The sequence below is a fragment of the Coenobita brevimanus genome, chromosome 83, assembly GCF_032717465.1.
Source record: "Coenobita brevimanus isolate Jiangsu-jjx chromosome 83, ASM3271746v2, whole genome shotgun sequence".
Classification (NCBI taxonomy): domain Eukaryota; kingdom Metazoa; phylum Arthropoda; class Malacostraca; order Decapoda; family Coenobitidae; genus Coenobita; species Coenobita brevimanus.
Window position 1 is genome coordinate 1,242,501 of NC_137036.1, and position 23,220 is coordinate 1,265,720.

General features: G+C 43.5%; 2 protein-coding genes across 2 annotated transcripts in view; both read left to right on the forward strand.

Annotated features, from left to right (window-relative positions):
* Positions 1-23,220, forward strand: part of LOC145409769 (uncharacterized) — a 265,348-nt gene that overhangs the window by 12,525 nt on the left and 229,603 nt on the right. The window lies entirely within an intron of this gene.
* Positions 6,798-15,308, forward strand: LOC145409813 (ficolin-2-like). The gene is made up of 5 exons (XM_080280120.1): positions 6,798-6,876; positions 7,648-7,903; positions 8,384-8,482; positions 9,116-9,214; positions 15,113-15,308. Exons 1-5 carry the CDS (start codon positions 6,798-6,800, stop codon positions 15,306-15,308), a joined length of 729 nt encoding a protein of 242 aa, XP_080136246.1.

Consider the following 23,220-nt stretch of genomic DNA (forward strand, 5'->3'; position numbering starts at 1 on the left):
CTAACAAGGTCCAAGCTTCACTTCCATACGTTAGAGTTGGTATCACAATACTGTCATGTAATAACTTTTTCACTTCCATGCTCACTTCCCTGCTTCTTATCACTGCTTTCAAGGAACCAGCAACCTTTCTTCCCTGCAATACCCTTTCAAGCACTTCACCCTCCAAACCTCCATCCTTACTCAGCACACTACCCAAGTACTTAAGCGCAATTACATTTTCCATTTCCTCATCATCCAGCCTCGCTGTACATTCACTGACTTCACTTCTCTCAAAGACCATCACTTTACTCTTCCCAACATTCACCTTTAGATTCCGTTTCTTACACACTCTCCCAAACTCATTCACCAAGCCTTGCAGCTCCCCTTCGTCTTCACTCAATAACACAGTATCATCTGCAAACAACAGTACAGGGAGTTTCCAAACACTGCCCTCTCTCACCAGGGCCACTCCAACATCCACTGCCCTACCTTGTACCTCTTTTATTACCCCATCCATGTACAGATTGAACAACCATGGAGACATGACACATCCCTGTTTCAACCCAACCTTCAAAGGGAAAAATTCACTTAGTTCACCATCCACACGCACTGCAGCCTTAGCACCATCATACAAACTCTTCACAGCATTCAACAACTTCCCATCTACTCCATATATTCTTAGTACTTAATTCTGTAAGATGTGGCCACAAATAAATCGCCTCTATGTTGCCCTGTCCTCTGCTATTGGCCTGCCCTCCCTCCAACTCACACTTCCCTCTCTCATATACCTCTCCACTTCACACACATCTTCACATATCACCACTTTGACACTAACACACACCGTCCATATTGAATACACGTTCCGACTGTCTCACTCAGGACTGGTGCGATGCCATTAGTGTGTTTTTTTTATAACATGTTGCCAAGCTTTGTGGATTTTTAGTAAACTCTGCATAACGAATATCATATTATCAAAATGATCTCTAAATTACTCCTTGAAATGATTTAATTCACTCCAATATTTCTTAACAGTATGTGTCAGGCCTGCAGATCGCTTATACACAAAAGATCTTACCTAATTTTTTCGATAAATAATACGCCCAGTAAGGCAATCATTATAATTACGTTTATTTGTATATTTAACGTACTTACCCTTGTTTAAATTTAAAGTACCATATAGTTTTTTAAAATTAATATGAAAATGAAAACAAATCCTCTTATACGCAACTCACGGCAAAGTTTTATAAATTCCGATTCGGACTTTCTTATCTCGGCATTATAACACAACTTCTGTCTTTCAGGTGTCACGTACCAACCCGAATATTATTAAAACAAACGCCAAATATTTAACTTTGTCAATTTAAACCTTCGTTCAATTATTTCTTGCTTAAATTTCATCCACAACCGCCTTCGTCACAATGGGATTTACGACTTTTGAGGAGGAGCGTGTTCGGCCGCCTTGTATCATCGGTTTCGTTTACATAGGGATTTTTCTGAACAGCGATGTTTGAATAAGAAATCATGGACGAGAGAGAGAGAGAGAGAGAGAGAGAGAGAGAGCGCAGGTGGTGGTGTCTGCACAAACCGATGTAAGAGACAGTTGTAACCTCGCCGCGCCGAACGTTCAAACCACCGCGTCCCTTCCATTTGAAAAATTTGTATTGCCACTCCAGTCGCTGACGCTGGTAACTTGACACCTGAACACGTCACATTTTCCGTAATTACCAAGCTTAATTGCGCTGCCTTATTAACTATTACAGAAATCAACTCTAACACGTTCGTAGCCAGAGTTTTCGAAGAGAAGGGGGGTCTTTCTCTGCTTAATTTGAATTTCCATAGCAGTAGGCTGGACAAAGGTGCTCTGCGTGTTTGCTATGGGGGTCTGGGTGTATGGATGAGACGTTGAGAAGCAGCACAAAGCTTCTGAACAAACGGACAGTGACCCTTTTACCACTATTACAAAAACAGACCGAGGAGGAGGTGGAGGGATGGCGTTGAGAGGTATGTGAGGGAGCGGAGAGTGAGTTGCGGGGAGGGCAGTCAAATGGTGGGTGACAGAGCGACTTGGAGGCGTTTTGTCTGTGGCCATCCTTTGCGGGATTAGGGAGTCGGGCTATAGATACAGAAAAAAAACAGTGAAAAAGTGAATTAGGAAGGTGAAGGGGGGCGTCCAACCGTCGACCCCCCCCCCGGCTATGGACCTAAAAAGAATGACAATCTAAAATCCACATAATTTTTTTTTAACTTTGTGTTTTGTCCTGCACACACACACACACACACACACACACACACACACACACACACACACACACACACACACACACACACACACACACATTTCATTGGTCTGGCTATGTGGAGAGGATGGAGAGCGAGAGACTAACGAGGAGAGTGCATGTGAGTGAGGTGGAGTGGGGAAGAGGGACGGGGAGACCGAGGATGAAGTGGAGGGATGAGTGGGGAGGTATATGAGAGAGGGGGGTGTGAGCTGGGAGGGGGCATCGAAATAGCAGTGGACAGGGCGACATGGAGGCGATTTGTTGGTGGCCACCCCTTACGGGATTAAGGCGTCTGACAAGAGAATGATAGACAGATGCATAGATAGACAGATAGATAGACAGACAGAGATAGATATAGATAAACAGAGATAGATAGATAGATAGATAGATAAATACCAACAAATCGACACATAATAAAGAATGGCAGGCGTATTTCACCTCTTTCAGCCCTTTGTGAGTCTAGTGTTTGACCTCACCTTGTCCACCAAGTTAGGCGACACGTTAATTGCTCCTTAATTAAAGAAATGTTATGACCTTCCTGTTTAGCGGGTTATAAGGGAAAGAGTAGTAGTAGTAGTAGTAGTAGTAGTAGCAGTAGTAGTAGTAGTAGTAATGGTGGTGGTGGTGGTGGTGGTGGTGGTGGTAGTAGTAGTAGTAAGAGTACTAGAAGTCGTAGTAGTCGTGGTCAAAGTAGTAGTTGTCATAATAATAATAATAATAATAATAATAACAACAACAATCATCATCATCATCATCATCTTATCCTGTGTTGCCCCTTGAGAACCGTAGCAGCCCGGGGCTAGGCAAGTTGGTCCTGACATTTAAGATGAGAGTGACCAGCCTCACTCATCCCTGAGTGGCATTACGTGAGCAATCAACCCCAACCATCCCTTGGATATAAACCTACACCGGCTCAATCCGATTGGAGCGCCTTAATTACCCACTAAACCACCAGGTGCCAAAATTTGGTTATATGGTTACCACCCAGCGTAGTAAATGGTTTCCTGGTGTACAGGAAACCATTTGGCTTGTCACTCAGTGTAGAGTCACCCACAGGCAGAAGGAAGAGGAAAGAATGAAGGAAAGAAAGACAGAAGAGGGAGTGTAAAGTGACCCACAGGCAGAAGGAAGAGGAAAGAATGAAGGAAAGAAAGACAGAAGAGGGAGTGTAAAGTCACCCACAGGCAGAAGGAAGAGGAAAGAATGAAGAAAGACAGAAGAGGACGGAAAGAAGGATGGAGGAGAGGAAAAGGCAGTCACTCGAAAGCAGCACTACATCGAGTTAGTGGATGGTGAGCGCCCCCAGCTACCACTAGACAATAATAATAATAATAAAAATAATAATAAAGTACGAAACTCTACGGAAATGCCCCGCCGCATTCCATCTGTGTGTGTGTGTGTGTGTGTGTGTGTGTGTGTGTGTGTGTGTGTGTGTGTGTGTGTGTGTGTGTGTGTGTGTGTAATTCACCGGGTCGGTCAGGATCACTTGATGGTCGTGATCGTCAGCTTTTACCCTCCCGGAAGGGAGCTGAGAGCTCATATAGTCCGATCTAAGGGCAAGGCTGTGGCCTTCACACACGCACACACCCGTCCCCTTGCTCAAGGGGGACAGTAACCACCCACTTCGTCAGTGAAACTTTTCGCAACCTGAGCGAGGCGCGAACTCCCGTCCACCAGTTGGCAAGCGGGAACGTTACCACTGCACCAGCGAGCGGTGTGTGTGTGTGTGTGTGTGTGTGTGTGTGTGTGTGTGTGTGTGTGTGTGTGTGTAGACTGAAGGATGTCAAAGTTAGGACAAAAATTTGACTTCCGGTAAGGTGCTCTCTCTCTCTCTCTCTCTCTCTCTAAGGCCTGGTGTAATAACAATAAACTAGTATTGTGTGTTTTGTGAGCGTAACGAGCGAGCGAGCACCCTGATAGCACAATTTTCCCGATATAAAATCAAAGGCTGAACCACCGATATTTAATTGCAAGAGTTTATGAGAGAGAGAGAGAGAGAGAGAGAGAGAGAGAGAGAGAGAGAGAGAGAGAGAGCAGTGTTACAACGGAAAATCTTTTAAAATTTGAATTCGTAATCGAGACGTTTACCGATTACAGCCAAACACTCCCTTGGAAAACTCGAAATTCTAAGGGATTCCTACGCCTTTTTTGGTGAGTTTTAGTGTATAACGAAATAAACTGAATTAATATATCACAAGCGGGAAGAATTTTAACTCTGCCTCACGTAGAAGTAAAGTTATTGCCTTCTACTTCGTGTGATGGTCAGCTTGGGCAGGGACGCTCATATCCAAACGTAACTGGGGGTAAACATCGCTCGCTCGCTTCGCTCACTCGTTCGTGGTCTATCTATCTATCTATCTATAGCCCGATGCCCTAATCCCGCAAAGGGTGGCCGCAGACAATACGCCTCCAAGTCGCTCTGTCACCCACAATTTGCCTGCCCTCCCCCCAACTCACTCCCCCCTCCCTCATATACCTCTCAGCTCCATCCCTCCACCTCATCCTCGGTCTTCTCCTCCCTCCCTCCCTCCACTTCACCTACATACACCCTCTTAGTCAGTCTTTCATTCTCCACTCACTCCACATGTCCAAACCACCTCAGTGTATTTCTCCTACTTTTATCGTTCGTAGTCACAGTTACAAAATTCCCTCGTCAATAACCAAAAATCAAAATCAACGCACGCTCGCTTCGCTCACTCATTCGTAGTCAGTTACAAAATTCTCTCGTCAATAATCATAAATCAAAATCAACACGCTCGCTTCGCTCGCTCGTTCGTAATTATTTAAGTTACCAAATTCTCTCGTCCATAATCATAATCAAAATCACCGCAGCAGGGAGTATGTGGCCGTGGACAGTCCCGATTCTGGTGTGGGCGGCCATTTTGTCTGCCAGCCGCTGTGACCATCTCGGCAGCGGGACAACAGCAACACCAACGGCCGACTGTCGCTCCAAGGCGCTGACGAGTCTTATTGAATTTATAAAGGTGATTTAGTCTGGCCATGTGGAGAGGATGGAGAGTGAGAGACTGACGAGGAGAGTGTATGTGAGTGAGGTGGATTGGGGAGAGGGAAGGGGAGGCCAAGGATGAGAGGAAGGGATGGAGTGGAGATATATGAGAGAGGGGGGGTGAGCTGGGAGCAAGGCAGCCATGTGGAGAGAATGGAGAGTGAGAGACTGACGAGGAGAGTGTATGTGAGTGAGGTGCACGGGGGGAGAGGGAAGGGGAGGACAAGGATGAGATGGAGGGATGGAATAGAAAGGTATATGAGAAAGGGGTGTGTGAGGTGGCGCAAGACAGTGAAATGGCGGGGGACAGGGCGACATGGAGGAGATTTGTTTGTGGCCAACCCTTAAGGGATTAAGGTGTCTGGCAATAGAAAGATAGATTTAGTTTTGAATTACTGTTAGAGCTTTATACAAGGTCGTTCATATATAGAGCTGCACTAATACTCAAGTGGTGATATGTATTGTGGGATGGCTCACGCTGCTGGTGTGGGCGTGGGTGTGGCAGTGGCAGTAGGAAATGAATAAATGATGCAGGATAGACACTGATAACGCTGACTGTCTGCTGGTGTGGGCGTGGGTGTGGCAGTGGCAGTAGGAAATGAATAAATGATGCAGGATAGACACTGATAACGCTGACTGTCTGCTGGTGTGGGCGTGGGTGTGGCAGTGGCAGTAGGAAATGAATAAATGATGCAGGATAGACACTGATAACGCTGACTGTCTGCTGGTGTGGGCGTGGGTGTGGCAGTGGCAGTAGGAAATGAATAAATGATGCAGGATAGACACTGATAACGCTGACTGTCTGCTGGTGTGGGCGTGGGTGTGGCAGTGGCAGTAGGAAATGAATAAATGATGCAGGATAGACACTGATAACGCTGACTGTCTGCTGGTGTGGGCGTGGGCGTGGCAGTGGCAGTAGGAAATGAATAAATGATGCAGGATAGACAATGATAACGCTGACTGTCTGCTGGTGTGGGCGTGGGTGTGGCAGTGGCAGTAGGAAATGAATAAATGATGCAGGATAGACACTGATAACGCTGACTGTCTGCTGGTGTGGGCGTGGGTGTGGCAGTGGCAGTAGGAAATGAATAAATGATGCAGGATAGACACTGATAACGCTGACTGTCTGCTGGTGTGGGCGTGGGTGTGGCAGTGGCAGTAGGAAATGAATAAATGATGCAGGATAGACACTGATAACGCTGACTGTCTGCTGGTGTGGGCGTGGGTGTGGCAGTGGCAGTAGGAAATGAATAAATGATGCAGGATAGACACTGATAACGCTGACTGTCTGCTGGTGTGGGCGTGGGTGTGGCAGTGGCAGTAGGAAGTAAGGTATTGTAAAAGTACCATCCACTCATTTGTTGTACTATAAGAACGAAGAGTCGAGGGTTAGAGTAGTGGGAATGAAGTTACTGGTGTGTGTGTGTGTGTGTGTGTGTGTGTGTGTGTGTGTGTGTGTGTGAGAGAGAGAGAGAGAGAGCTGCCCACCTACAGCACTAAATCCCACCCCCCTACAGGACACTCGCGACGCCATGACGGCCCTGAAGGAGAGTTTGAACCACTGTGACCAAACCTCCAGACCCAGACACTGCCAGGACCTGCTGGACCAAGGTTAGTAGTAGTCTTATTATTATTATTATTATTATTATTACAGAAGTTCTTAGTGTGGGAAGTACTGCTGTTGTCCATATTGTAATTATTGTTTCGGCACAAGTGTAAATACAAACACCCATTACTAAGAGGCTGTTTGTCCTAAAGCCTTGCAATTTTGTCAGGTTAATGAGTCACCTGGCGGTATACTTGTGGCCAAATATGATGACAATCCATCCACTGCACCACCAGATATTATTCACAATGTACGGTACAGCACAGAAACGCTTTCCGCCACGCTGTCTCACAAGCCACTTTAAGCCAGCAAGCAGAAATTTTACTGCAATATAGCCCTAAGGCAGACGCAGTGCGGAAAGGAGTGTGGTTCCAATGGCTTGATTATTCTCTGAGACAGCCTGGGATAAATAATCGGGACTTTTCTGGATAATCCGAATGTCACCTGATTTTCCATGAGGGATAAAAGCCAGAACCACTACACTTGGCGGACGTATGGACTGTGATGACCTAGGGTGACACGCACAAGATGTGGTGACCTTGACCTGAAGCTTCCTATATAGTTCGGCTTCTGATGGGCAATGGCTGTGGCAAATTTTTCTTTATCAAAATTGTCCTCGTACAATTTTACAGTCTTCCAGTTATCATTATTATTATTATTATTTATTATTATTATTATTATTATCGTTATTATTATTACTATTATTCAAGTATTTGCTACCTGTATACGTGAGACTGATAGACTCTCTACCTTTGAAACTGTAATCACTACAACAGGGGACACTGGCCAGGGTGTACGTGTGATATACCCAGACCCGACCCGCCCCCACCTGCCCCTCCAAGTGTACTGCGACCAGACCACTGACGGGGGCGGCTGGACGGTGTTTCAGAGGCGGTGGAACGTTACCCAGCGTGTGGAGTTTAACCGAGCCCTGCTGGAGTACCGCCTCGGCTTTGGCTGCCCCGACTGCGAGTTTTGGTTGGGACTGGACCACTTGCACACCCTCACTTCTCACGCACTTCAAGAATTAAGGTTATCTAAGTATTTCATTATTTTTATTACAGTACGTAGTGGTGACCATCCTCCACTCACTTGATGTAGTGTTGCCTACATCTCCCTTCATCTTTATCGTTCTTTTTCTGTGCCTGTCCTCCTCTCTTCCTATTTCTCCCAACTTTCCTGTCACTTTTTATTACTCTTCTTTCCTTTTCAGGTGGCTTTACATTAAGTGACAAGCCTAATGGTTTCCTGTAAGCCAGGAAACCATTTACAACGCTGGGTGGTAACCATATAACCAACTCATACGTGTTCCCTACGTGTCAACAAGTGGGTTGGTGGAGGGTTAGTGCCCCTCCCAGTAAAACAACAAACGTAAACACAAACGGCCACCCCTTATGAGATTATGGCTTCTGGCTAAAGATAGATGGACAGACTGACAGATAGACAGATAGATAGATAGATAGATAGATTATAGCGACGCAGATACTAAAACAATCCCGGACTTTGCCCCAGGATTGACATGACGGCCTGCGATGGGGAACACAGGTGGGCCAAATATGCTGTTTTTAATGTGGGCCCACGAGACCAACACTACTGGCTCTATGTCGACAGGTGGGTGCTGTGTGTGTGTGTGTGTGTGTGTGTGTGTATGTGTCTGAGTTTGTTTATATGAGTGTGTATGAGTCTGAGTTTGTTTATATGTTCTTATCTAATTGTTGTGTGTGTGTGTGTGTGTGTGTGTGTGTGTGTGTGTGTGTGTGTGTGTGTGTGTGTGTGTGTGTGTGTGTGTGTGTGTGTGTGTGTGTGTGTGTGTGTGTGTGTGTGCGTGCGTGCGTGCGCGCGCGCGCTGCAAAATATCTCAAAACAAGAAGCGGTGCCAAGACACAGCAAACCCGTCCTTGGCAGTCATTTTAGTAGACGTATAAACACAATAGGATATCTAGTTCACAACGTCACATATCAAATTTGGAGTAGATTCTTTTACATATAATCCTGGTACAAAATTATACACACAGATACAGGGTCCAAGTCGGGCTGGAACTGTTACTTTTGTGTGTATAATTCTGTTTCAATATAATCCTGGCTGTGTGTATAATTCTTGAGTTAAATATAATCCTGGTACAAGATTATACCAACACACAGGGTCCAAGTCGGGCTGGAACTGTTACCCCTGAAGTGTGTATAATAATTCCCTTTAATAATTGATCCCAGCCACTTTCTCCTTTGATGCACGTCCCTCTGTAGGTACTCAGGCACGGCTGGAGACGGGCTGGGGGCCGTGCATAACAACCAGCCCTTCACTACACACTACGATGCCACCTACAACTATAACTGTGCTAACATGTAAGTATACCCTAACATGTAAGTATACCCTAACATGTACGTATTCGCTAACATGTAAGTATACCCTAACATGTAAGTATATCCTAACATGTACGTATTCGCTAACATGTACGTATTCGCTAATCTTAGCAGACCAATCGCTTTACATATCCAAAAAAGGCTGTTATTTATCCATATATTAATGGTAAGTGGTAGTGATCACCATCCACTCACTTGATGTAGTGCTGCCTACTCCCTCCTTCACCTTTATCACTGTTTTTCTGTGTCTGCCGTCCTCTCTTCCTATTTCTCACCACCATCCACTCACAAGCCTACATCTTTTCTATACTTAATGACCTAGAGCAGCTTGTACAGCACCCTACCCGTATCCCTGACCGCCTTGGAGAGAGCTCCAACATACTTGACCTCTTCCTCACAACAAATCCTTCTGCTTACTCTGTTAATCTTTTCTCTCCGTTGGGCTCCTCCGATCACAACCTTATTACCTTAACCTGTCCTATCACTCCGGTACGGCCTGTGGACCCTCCAGGGAAACGTCGTCTGTGGCATTTTGGAGCCGCGGACTGGGAGGCCCTCAGGCAGTACTTCTTTGATTTTCCCTGGAATGATTATTGCTTCCGTGGCCGTGAGCCATCTGAGTGTGCCTTGCGCATTACAGAGGTTATTCTCTCGGGCATGGAAGCATACATTCCTTTCTCATATCCTTTGACTAACGCAAGAAAGCCTTGGTTTAATCACGCTTGTTCTAATGCTGTCCGCAACAAGGAGAGGGCCTACAAAAGGTACCGGAGCCAACCCACCCCTGAATCACATCATCTTTACGTTTCTGCCCGGAATCGTGCTAAGTCTGTTCTTCGCTCTGCTAAAAATAATTTCATCCGTACTAAATGCTCTCAACTTTCCAACTCGAACTCTTCCCGCTCCTTCTGGCACCTTGCCAAAAACCTTTCTAACAACTTTACCTCATCATCCTTCCCTCCTCTTTTCTACTCTGATGGTTCTGTAGCTATCTCTTCTACTGATAAAGCAGATCTCTTCGCTCAGACTTTCTCCTCCAATTCCACCTTAGACGATTCCGGTGCTGTTCCTCCATCACTTCCCCCCTCTGACTTCCTCATGGCTGACATTAAAATTTCTTCAGTTGATGTATTTTCTGCCATCACTGGCCTCAGTACTAACAAGGCATATGGGCCTGATGGGGTCCCTCCTGTTATTCTCAAGAACTGTGCTTCTGTGCTTACACCCTGCCTAGGCAAACTCTTTCGCCTTTGTCTGTCAACTTGTACCTTTCCTTCTTGCTGGAAGTTTGCTCTCATTCAGCCAGTCCCAAAGAAGGGTGACCACTCCCAACCCTCCAACTATCGTCCAATTGCTTTAACGTCCTGTATTTCAAAAGTTTTCCAGTCAATTCTCAATAGAAAAATTTTAAGGCATCTTTCCTATCACAACCTTCTTTCTGATCGTCAGTACGGGTTCCGTCAGGGACGCTCCACTGGCGATCTTCTCACCTACCTTTCAGACTCCTGGTCATCCTCCTTTCGGGACTTTGGCGAAAGCTTTGCCATTGTACTTGACATCTCAAAGGCTTTCGATCGAGTATGGCATAAATCTTTAATTTCCAAACTGCCATCTTACGGTTTCTATCCTTATACCTGTGCCTTCATCTCTAGCTTCCTTTCTGGTCGTTCTATAGCCGCTGTTGTAGACGGCCATCGTTCTTCTCCTAGATCTATCAACAGTGGTGTTCCTCAGGGCTCTGTCCTATCACCAACTCTCTTCCTTTTATTCATCAATTACCTTCTAAGCTGTACATCCAACCCTATCCACTCATACGCTGATGACTCCACCCTTCACCTTTCCATTCGGTTCCCGCAATGTCCATCTCAACAGTTGCTTCAACAAACAAGGGATGAGGCTATGGCACACCTAATGTCTGACTTGGCTCGTATCTCTGACTGGGGTAAAAATAATCTGGTTGTTTTTAATGCATCTAAGACTTAGTTCTTACACCTATCAACCCGACAAAATCTTCCACAGGTATACCCACTAATGTTTAATAATATCCAGCTTAATCCTGCATCATCCTTGAACATGCTTGGGGTTTCATTTACTCGGGACTTATCTTGGAAAGATCATATTGCATCTCTTGTATAATCTGCTTCCAAGAGATTAGGTGTGCTAAGCCGACCCTGTTCCTTCTTTACCCCTGCACAATTGTTGACTCTATACAGGGGTTTTATCCGCCCCTGTGTGGAGTACAACTCTCATGTGTGGGGAGGCTCCCCATATACAGCTCTTCTCAATAGGGTGGAGTCAAAGGCTTTTCGTCTCATTAACTCTCCTCCTGTTACTGACTCCCTTCAACCTCTGTCTCTTCACTGCACTGTTGCATCTTTATCTCTTTTCTATCGCTACTTCAATGGTCACTGCTCCTCTGAACTGTCTGCATGCATTCCTCCACCTCTACGACGGGTGCGTAGCACCCGTCTAGCAACAAACTCTCATCGCTTTTCTGTCCAACTCTCTAATGCAAGAGTTAACCGTTACTCCCAGTCCTTCATTTATGCAACAGGTCAACTCTGGAACTGTCTCCCTCTGTCTATATTTCCTGCTCCCTACGATCTCCAGTCTTTCAAACGCAGCGTGTCCAGGCATCTCGAAATGAATGGATCTTGAATTTGGCTCTCTCTTGTATTTTGTTTTTCTCTTGGAGGGAACTCTTATTGTGGGCTCATGGCCTTTGGTTCCTTCTTCCTCGCATAAAAAAAAAAAAAAACTGATGTAGTGCTGCCTGCTTCTTCCTTCACGTTTATCATTCTTTTTCTGTGTCTGCCCTCCTTTCTTCCTATTTCTCACCATCATCCACTCACTTGATGTAGTGCTGCCTACTTCTTCCTTCACCTTTATCATTCTTTTTCTGTGTCTGTCCTCTCTTCCTATTTCTCCCATCTTTCCTGGCACTTTTTATTACTCTTCTTTCCTTTTCAAGTGACTTTGCAGTGAATGACAAGCCTAATGGTTTCCTGTAAGCCAGGAAACCATTTACAACGCTGGGTGGTAACCATATAACCAACCCATACGTGTTCCCTACGTGTCAGCAAGTGGGTTGGTGGAGGGTTAGTGCCCCTCCCCGTAAAACAACTAACTCAAAGACAAACGGCCACCCCTTACGGGATTATGGCGTCTGGCGATAGATAGATAGACAGAGAGATAGACAGACAGATGGACAGACAGATAGACAGACAGACAGACAGATAGATAGATAGATAGATAGATTATGTCAGTCATTTTTAATACTGGCAAATCGACATGGCCTGACTGAGCGAACGATGTGATTTGCGTCCAAGTGAAATGTATTATTATGTGTTTTATTATTATTATTATTATTTTATTACGCATTATTTCATTACTCGAGAACTGAACCGCCTTTAACCAGTTTCAGTCTCCCTAACATTTCCTCCTCACCGATTTAGTTTTAGATACGGCAGGGTAATATCGTTTTATATGCTGTTTATGCGAAATAGAATCAATTAAGTCACACAGAAGATGACGGCAATGTGTAATTAGCAAAATAAATCGCTTAGGAAGAGGTGTTGGGGAGCTTCCTTAACTAAGAATGTGGGCCATGTTAAGTCTATCTACCTATCTATAGCCCGACGCCCCAATCCCGCAAATGGTGACCGCAGACAAAACGCCTCCAAGTCGCTCTGTCCCCCACCATTTGACTGCCCTCCCCACAACGCACTCCCCCCTCCCTCATTCACCTCTCAACTCTATCCCTCCACCTCATCCTCGGTCTCCCCCTCCCTCTCCCTGCCTCCACTTCACCTACATACACCCTCTTAGTCAGTCTTTCATTCTCCATTCTCTCCACATGTATGTTCAGTGCATGTCTGAATGAATGACGAAGATGAAAAGCAGTACTGACAAACTACAATCGCACAGTGAATTACAACACCACATCAATGGGTACAACATTAGCATTAGAAAGAGAGAGAGAGAGAGAGAGAGAGAGAGAGAGAGAGAGAAATTTTTGGTCATCTTAAAAAATCATATTCTAGTGTTAACCTCTTCTCACGCTTGCCTGTACTCGTATTAGTCTGTTTTCGTCATCTAAAGGCGGCTCTCCATGCTGCTCGATCTCTGGCAGCCTCCCTCTTCAGTCCCTTATCCCTGGGGTCACACTCAATGACTCTGTCCCAGGTTTTTTCGGTCTGCCTCCCACAGCCATACCCCCAACGTTCACACTTCTCATCTTATGCAGCCAGTTGTCATCCTCCATCCTCTCCACATGCCCAAACCATCTCAATCTACCCCTCATCATAGCACCAATACACTCCAGTCCCATCCTTCCTCCCAAACCATCTCAGTCTACCCCTCCTCATCACAACATCAATACACTCCAGTCCCATCCTTCCTCCCAAACCATCTCAATCTACCCCTCCTCATCACAACACCAATACACTCCAGTCCCATCCTACCTATTAACTCTTCCATTGTAAACCTAGCCCCCTCACCCCAGGCCTCGCATTCAAGGACACACTGCACATCCATCCAATCATTGTCATCTCTGTACATCTAAGCCTGTGACTATCCTCTTGCTTTACTGCCCAGGTCTCACTACCACACAGCATTACACTCCTAACACATGCCACATACAAAGATCCCACAGCACGGAGGGAGAGTCCTCTCAGTGTCAGGAGAGGCAACAGCTCCCCGAACTTCTTCCAACCACTCATTCCAGCCCCACCTCCAGCACATAACATGTCTCCCAAATAACAAAACTCTTCCACACACTCAAGAGACTCACCAGCAAGTTCAATCCTTTCACGCCTGACAATCTCCACCTGCTCTCCCCGACACACCACACACATGAAATCAGCATTGTCTCGCAGTCTACCTCTAATACCACTACATCTCTTGTGCACCCATTTATCACAAACACTGCACAAGATGGAATTACTTTCCACACCCTTGTGGCAAATTGCACATGGCCACTCTCCCTCTTCTCTGACAGTACTGCCACCAGCCCTAGATACCATCACTTTTGTTTTATCTGCATTTACCCTTAAGCCCTTGTGCTCCATACCATCTCTCCACTTCCTAAATCTTTCCTCCGCCTCCCTTTCATTCTCTGCAATCAACACCAAATCATCAGCATATAACATCTTCCATGAGAGTCCGTTTCTGAAATCACGTGAGAGGGCTTCAAGTACCATGATAAACAACATAAGACTCGAGACTGACCTCTGATGCACACCAACGTTCACGGAAAACTCATCACTCAAATCTCCATTCACTCTTACCTGGGTGTGAGCACCCACATACATGGCCATAACCATCCTAACCAGCCACTCCTCCATCCCAAGCTTTCTCATTGCCCACTTCACCACCTCTCTAGGGACTCTGTCAAAGGCCTTTTCCAAATCAACAAACAGTATAGTTCCCTTTTCTTTCCTATATATTTTCCCTGGACGAAAGGAGAGGGTGTATTATATCACAGCGTTATTCTCGCTACATCCCAGCGTTCAAGATGGCGGCATGGCGGTTTTAAATAATGAAGGTGAACAAACTCTTCCACCTTACCTTTTTACAGGATGAAAGGCGGTTGGTTAAGCAAACACAGAGTACAAATTATTCCACCTTACCTTTTTGCAGGATGAAAGACGGCTGGTTAATCAAAATATGAAGCCAAACTATTCCACCTTACCTTTTTGCAGGATGAAAGACGACTGGTTAAGCAAAGAAACTGGACAAACTTTAGCTTTTTGCAGGATGAAAGACGATTGGTTAAGCAAACACAGAGTACAAACTATTCCACCTTACCTTTTTGCAGGATGAAAGACGGCTGGGTAATCAAAATATGAAGACAAACTATTCCACCTTACCTTTTTGCAGGATGAAGGGCGGTTGGTGGTACGGAAATAACGAGTACTGCGCCACCAGCAACCTCAACGGGCGGCCGTTAGAAGGCGACCAGGGCTCTGACGTAAGCGGCATCAGCTGGAGTCCCTGGCGGGGGATTGGCTATTCGCTGATCAGGACCTCCATGATGCTGAGACCCACCTTCCGTAACTGCAAAAAGACCCCGTAGTGAGAGAGAGAGAGAGAGAGAGAGAGAGAGAGAGAGAGAGAGAGAAATGCCAAAAAGAAGGGTCATTTGGACATGAGATACAATACTGTACATCTTGGCCTGACACGACCGAGAGAGAGAGAGAGAGAGAGAGAGAGAATCGGGCATTCATAACCTTACAATCATATAAAACCACTGGCAAAAAAAATCAATGAAGTTTTTATCTGAACCGAAAAACTCTAGACGCCAACCATTGTCAAAAAGAAGGTTTATTTTGAGATGTAATAATATAAACCTTAGATGAATACGACCCTGGCAAAATAGATAGATGAATAGATAAATGAATGAATACATAGCTGAGTGAATAAATAGATAAATGAATGAATAAATAGCTGTGTGAATAAATAGATAAATGAATGAATACATAGCTGTGTGAATAAATAGATAAATGAATGAATAAATAGCTGTGTGAATAAATAGATAAATGAATGAATACATAGCTGTGTGAATAAATAGATAAATGAATGAATAAATAGCTGTGTGAATAAATAGATAAATGAATGAATAAATAGCTGAATAGATAAATGAATGAATAAACAGATGAGTGAATAAATAGATAAATGAATGAATAAATAGATGAATACATAGATGACTGAATAAATAGATATGTGAATAATGGAGAAATAGATAAATGAATGAAGAGATGAGTGAATTAATAGATAAATGAATAAAGATAAATAAATGAATAAATGGATGAGTGAATAAATAGATAAATGAATGAATAAACAGATGAATGAATAAATAGATAAATGAATAAACAGATGAGTGAATAAATAGATAAATGAATGAATAAATAGATAAATAAATGAATAAACAGATGAGTGAATAAAGAGATAAATAAATGAATAAATAGATAAATAAATGAATAAACAGATGAGTGAATAAATAGATAAATAAATGAATAAATAGATAAATGAATAAACAGATGAGTGAATAAAGAGATAAATAAATGAATAAATAGATAAATAAATAAATAGATGAGTGAATAAATAGGTAAATGAATAAATAAATAGATGAGTGAATAAACTGGTAAATGATTGAATAAATAGATAAATAAATGAATAAGTGAATGAGTATATAAATAAATGAATAAATAGATGGAAAAATTGATAAATGAATAAGTAAATAGGTAAATGAATAAACAGATAAATGAATGAATAGATAGATAAATGAATAAATAGATAAATGAATGAATAAATAGATGGAGGAATAGATAAATGAATGAATATATAGGTAAATGAATGAATGAATAAATGAATGAATAGACATATGAATCAATAAGTAGATAAATGAATGAATACATAGTGAATAAATAGATGAAAAAAGAGATTAATGAATGAATGAATAAACAGATAAATGAATGAATCGATAAATGAATGAATAGATGAAAAAATAGATAAATGAATAAATATATGGCTAAATGAATAAATATATAAATGAATGAATGGATAAGTAGGAAAAATGAATACATTGATAGATATGAATTAAATGAATAGATAAATGAATAACGATAAATGAATAAAGAGATATAAATTAATAAAGACAGAGATAAATAGATGAAAAAATATATAAAAATGGTAAATGAATAAATATAGAAATAAATGAGATAAATAAAAAGCATAAAAATAAAATAAATAACATGAAGGTACATCTGCATACGACCCACGCCAACAAGAAGAGGGAGAATTTTTGAATTTGAAAAACATAAATAAATAAACACATTAAACCATATATTTTGACACGCTAAGTATGTGCAAGAGACAGTGATGGTCGGTTTGTCTCTTAAAGTGGTTTATGGAGGCTTGGTAACACTTTCTCCTTCGCGATTTATTCAACCTTGCATCTTAATCTAGTTAATCTAATAGTCTGGCCATGTAGAGAGGATGGAGAGCGAGAGACTAACGAGGAGTGTGTGTGAGGTGGATGGGGGAGACAGAAGGGGAGGCCAAGGATGAGATGGAGTGATGGAGTGGAGCTAGGTGCTTTAGCCATGTGAAGATGGAGTGAGAGACTAACGAGGAGAGTGTGTGGGGTGGATGGGGGGAGAGGGAGAGGGAAGCCAAGGATGAGATGGAGGGATGGAGAGGTACATGAAAGAGGGGTGTGTGAGCTGGGGGGAGGGCAGCGAAATGGCGGGGGACAGGGTGATATGGAAGTGATTTGCTTGACCACCCCTTACGGCAGTGGTTTCCAACCTGTGGGGCGCACCCCCCTAGGGGGGCACGAGGGCTGTCTGGGGAGGCGCGAAGGCTTGATAAAGAGGGTAATTATATTTGAAAACTATGAATTATGATGGAATTCAGTAATTTCTAAATATGAAGAAAATATTTCAGATATGAATAAGAAATCTAGTTATCTGAATATATAAACAATTTCAAAGATTAAGAATCTATGATATTTATTGACATGTGCCAACTATGCCAGTAACATACAATATTTGAGGAAGGGGGCGCAAGGAACGTGGCATTCGGGGGGGGGGGGGCGAGAATTAGAAAAGGCTGGAAACCCCTGCCTTACGGGACTGAGGTGTCCGGCAATAGATAGACAGATAGCATTTTAATCTCCTCTTGTTCTTGATACAAACTATGTCGATATTAAGGAGACAAATGCAAAAGAATGTTGAGGGTATAATATGGAAAATAAATCACTGAGGAAAAGGTGTTACGAAGCCTCCTCTGACAGCACCCTACCCGTATCCCTGACCGCCTTGGAGAGAGCTCCAACATACTTGACCTCTTCCTTACAACTAATCCTTCTGCTTACTCTGTTAATCTTTTCTCTCCGTTGGTCTCCTCCGATCACAACCTTATTACCTTAACCTGTCCTATCACTCCGGTACGGCCTGTGGACCCTCCAGGGAAACGTCGCCTGTGGCATTTTGGAGCCGCGGACTGGGAGGCCCTCAGGCAGTACTTCTTTGATTTTCCCTGGAATGATTATTGCTTCCGTGGCCGTGAGCCATCTGAGTGTGCCTCGCGCATTACAGAGGTTATTCTCTCGGGCATGGAAGCATACATTCCATTCTCATATCCTTTGACTAATGCAAGAAAGCCTTGGTTTAATCACGCTTGTTCTAATGCTGTCCGCAACAAGGAGAGGGCCTACAAAAGGTACCGGAGCCAACCCACCCCTGAATCACATCATCTTTACGTTTCTGCCCGGAATCGTGCTAAGTCTATTCTTCGCTCTACTAAAAATAATTTCATCCATACTAAATGCTCTCAACTCTCCAACTCGAATTCTTCCCGCTCCTTCTGGCACCTTGCCAAAAAATCTTTCTAACGACTTTACCTCATCATCCTTCCCTCCTCTTTTCTACTCTGATGGTTCTGTAGCTATTTCTTTTACTGATAAAGCAGATCTCTTCGCACAGACTTTCTCCTCCAATTCCACCTTAGACGATTCCGGTGCTGTTCCTCCATCACTTCCCCCCTCTGACTTCCTCATGGCTGACATTAAAATTTCTTCATTGGATGTATTTTCTGCCATCACTGGCCTCAGTACTAACAAGGCATATGGGCCTGATGGGGTCCCTCCTGTTGTTCTCAAGAACTGTGCTTCTGTGCTTACACCCTGCCTAGGCAAACTCTTTCGCCTTTGTCTGTCAACTTGTACCTTTCCTTCTTGCTGGAAGTTTGCTCTCATTCAGCCAGTCCCAAAGAAGGGTGACCACTCCCAACCCTCCAACTATCGTCCAATTGCTTTAACGTCCTGTATTTCAAAAGTTTTCCAGTCAATTCTCAATAGAAAAATTTTAAGGCATCTTTCCTATCACAACCTTCTTTCCGATCGTCAGTATGGGTTCCGTCAGGGACGCTCCACTGGCGATCTTCTCACCTACCTTTCAGACTCCTGGTCATCCTCCTTTCGGGACTTTGGCGAAAGCTTTGCCATTGCACTTGACATCTCAAAGGCTTTCGATCGAGTATGGCATAAATCTTTAATTTTCAAACTGCCCTCCTACGGTTTCTATCCTTCTATCTGTGCCTTCATCGCTAGCTTCCTTTCTGGTCGTTCTATAGCCGCTGTTGTAGACGGCCATCGTTCTTCTCCTAGATCTATCAACAGTGGTGTTCCTCAGGGCTCTGTCCTATCACCAACTCTCTTCCTTTTATTCATCAATGATCTTCTAAACTGTACATCTAACCCTATCCACTTATACGCTGATGACTCCACCCTTCACCTTTCCATTCGGTTCCCGCAACGCCCATCTCAACAGTTGCTTCAACAAACAAGGGATCAGGCTATGGCACACGTAATGTCTGACTTGGCTCGTATCTCTGTCTGGGGTAAAAATAATCTGGTTGTTTTTAATGCATCTAAGACTCAGTTCTTACACCTATCAACCCGACAAAATCTTCCACAAGTATACCCACTAATGTTTAATAATATTCAGCTTAATCCTGCATCATCCTTGAGCATACTTGGGGTTTCATTTACTCGGGACTTATCTTGGAAAGATCATATTACATCTCTTGTAAAATCTGCTTCCAAGAGATTGGGTGTGCTAAGCCGACTCCACTCTTTCTTTACCCCTGCACAATTGTTGACTCTATACAGGGGTTTTATCCGCCCCTGTGTGGAGTACAACTCTCATGTGTGGGGAGGCTCCCCACATACAGCCCTTCTCAATAGGGTGGAGTCAAAGGCTTTTCGTCTCATTAACTCTCCTCCTCTTAATGACTCCCTTCAACCTCTGTCTCTTCACCGCACTGTTGCATCGTTATTTCTTTTCTATCGCTACTTTAATGGTCACTGCTCCTCTGAACTGTCTGCTTGCATTCCTCCACCTCTACGACGGGCGCGTAGCACCCGTCTGGCAGCAAACTCTCATCCCTTTTCTGTCCAACTCTCTAATGCAAGAGTTAACCGTTACTCCCAGTCTTTCATTTATGCAACAGGTCAGTTCTGGAACTGTCTCCCTCTGTCTGTATTTCCTGCTGCCTATGATCTCCAGACTTTCAAACGCAGTGTGTCCAGGCATCTCAAAATGATCGGATCTTGAATTTGGCTCTCTATTGTATTTTGTTTTTCTCTTTGAGGGAACTGTTACTGCGGGCTCATGGCCTTTGGTTCCTTCTTCCTCGCATAAAAAAAAAAAAAAGCTGGAATACGGCTTGAGTGGGACATCCTGACATCATGAGTAGGACAACTTAACATCATAAGTGGGACATCACATCAAAACACTGATATAACGAAGCGGCTCCACTACCCGGATATACAGATATCACTCAGCTCCCACCCTATCCCCGAAAAGGAAGATGGTGGAATGTGAAAGGGTAAACTAGGATATACAGATGTCCCTCCACTCCCTCCCTATCCCCCGAAAAGAAGGATGTCTAACTGTGAAAAACGGTAAACTGCAGAGGCAAACCCAGGCAATTAGGTTTACGTTCAAATAAGCCTATGTCAGCACCAAACCATACTACTACTATAATATGTAACTTGCTCCACTACTACCACCATCATTTTAAACTTGAAGAAAAATACTCTCGCATGACTGGATCAAATCTGGACTTTACCCTGTCATAATAGAGATAATATTGGTGGATTTATAGAAAGAAGTATTCTGATAAAATAGAGTGTATATCTTGTATCATTTGTCCTGAGTTCACGCTGCTGTTTGTTTGTTTGTTTGTTTGTGTGTGTGTGTGTGTGTGTGTGTGTGTGTGTGTGTGTGTGTGTGTGTGTGTTCTTACCTAATTGTATCTTTACAGGAATGAGTCAAGCTCGTATTGTCCCGTGTCTTAAACCATATTTATCGTACATATCCTTAAATTTGTGAATTGTTTTGGCACACACTATTTCATTCGGTAGTGCATTCCATTGATCAACTGCCCTATTTGGGACACTGAATTTCCTTACGTCTTTATCACCTCTCTTCTTATGCAGTTTTTTGCAGTGTCCTCTTGCTGATGCTTCCCCAAATGTTAAGTAATCATTTATGTCTATTTTCTCCTTTCCTGATATGCATTTATATAGCATTATCATGTCACCTCTTTTCCTTCTCTCCTGTAGTGTTGGTAGATTCAGTTTATTTAGTCTTTCTTCGTAGCTTAGGTCCCTTAAGCTTGGTATCCATCTTGTAGCGGCCCTTTGAACTTTTTCAATCTTGTCTATATGCTTTTTGAGATGAGGACTCCAGACTACTGATGCATATTCCAGGGTTGGTCTGATGAATGATGTTATTATCCTTCTTAGCATGTCTTCATTTATGTATGTGAATGCTATTCTCATATTTGCAAGCAGTGTATACATGTTCCGTACCTTCTCACTGATGTGGTCAGCCGGAGATAGTCTGTTACCGGTATTGATAATCACACCTAGGTCCTTCTCTCTTTCTGATGTATATAGGGTTTTATTTCCTAACGTATAATCCCAATCAGGTCTTTTTCCACTTTTACCAAACTTGTGCACATTGAATTCCATTTGCCATGTATTACTCCATTCATGGTTTACCCAAACTTTTCTTATCAGCTTTTCCATTACCTTGCTTACAACACTGGTCAGTGATACTGCTCGGTAGTTGAGTGGATTTTGTCTATTCCCTTTCTTGAATAAGGGAACATTGTTTGCTTTCTTCCAAACATGAGGTAGTTTACCTTGACCTAAGGATTCCTTGAAAATTAAATAAAATGGTCTGCTTAACTCTTCGACACATCACGTAGCATCCAGCCTGTGTGTGTGTGTGTGTGTGTGTGTGTGTGTGTGTGTGTGTGTGTGTGTGTGTGTGTGTGTGTGTGACAACCCAGATTTAAGCATTCGTATGTTACTGCAAGATCTTAGTGGAGAGTGTGTATGGCTTAATCCAGAGCTAAGCAGTCATATGTTACTCCAAGATCTGTTTGCAGGGTGTGTGTGGCTCACGTACATTCTTAAGCGTGGTACCTGTGCTCATGTTTGTCACTGGGGAGAAGTGTGGTGCTGGAGTTGGCTGGAGGGATGGTTGGCCTTATGTCTCGGCGATATGTGTGTGGATGCTTTGGTTATGCAGTCTGCGATGAGGCGACTGGGTGGTTGGGGTGTGGGAATATCATATACATTTAGGTTGAAAAGCGAAGGTGAAAGAAAGGATTTACCTGGAGAAAAGATTTAGTTGGAGAACAGGGAGGTTTTAGGAAGGGAAGAGGTTGTGTAGATCAGATATTCATCCTTAGAGCTTTAGTGGAAAAGTTCCTAGAGAAGGGAAAGAAGTTGTATGTGGCCTTAATGGATTTGGAGAAAGCATATGACAGGGTGGATAGACAAGGATTGTGGAAAGTATTAAAAATATATGGAGTAGATGGGAAGTTGTTGAACGCTGTGAAGAGTATGTATGGTGGTGCTAAGGCTGCAGTGCGTGTGGATGGTGAACTGAGTGAATTTTTCTATTTGAAGGTTGGGTTGAAACAGGGATGTGTCACGTCCCCATGGTTGTTCAATCTGTATATGGATGAGGTTATAAGAGTGACAAGGTAGGGCAGCGGATGCTGGAGTGGACCTAATAAGAGGGCAGTGTTTGGAAACTCCGTGGTTTGCAGATGATGTGTTTTTAAGTGAAGACGAAGGGGATCTCCAAGGCTTGGTAAATGAGTTTGGGAGAGTGTGTAAGAAACAGAATCTAAAGGTGAATGTAGGGAAGAGTAAAGTTATGGTCTTTGAGCGAAATGAAAGTCAGTGAATGTACAGTGAGGCTGGATGAGGAGGAACTGGAAAATGTAAGTACGTTTAAGTACTTGGGTAGTGTGATGAGTAAGGATGGAAGTTTGGAGGGTGAAGTGCTTGAAAGGGTACAAGGAAGAAAGGTTGCTGGTTCACTGAAAGAAGTGATAAGAAATAGGGAAGTAAGCATGCAAGTAAAAAAGTTACTGCATGACAGTATTGTGATAAAAAC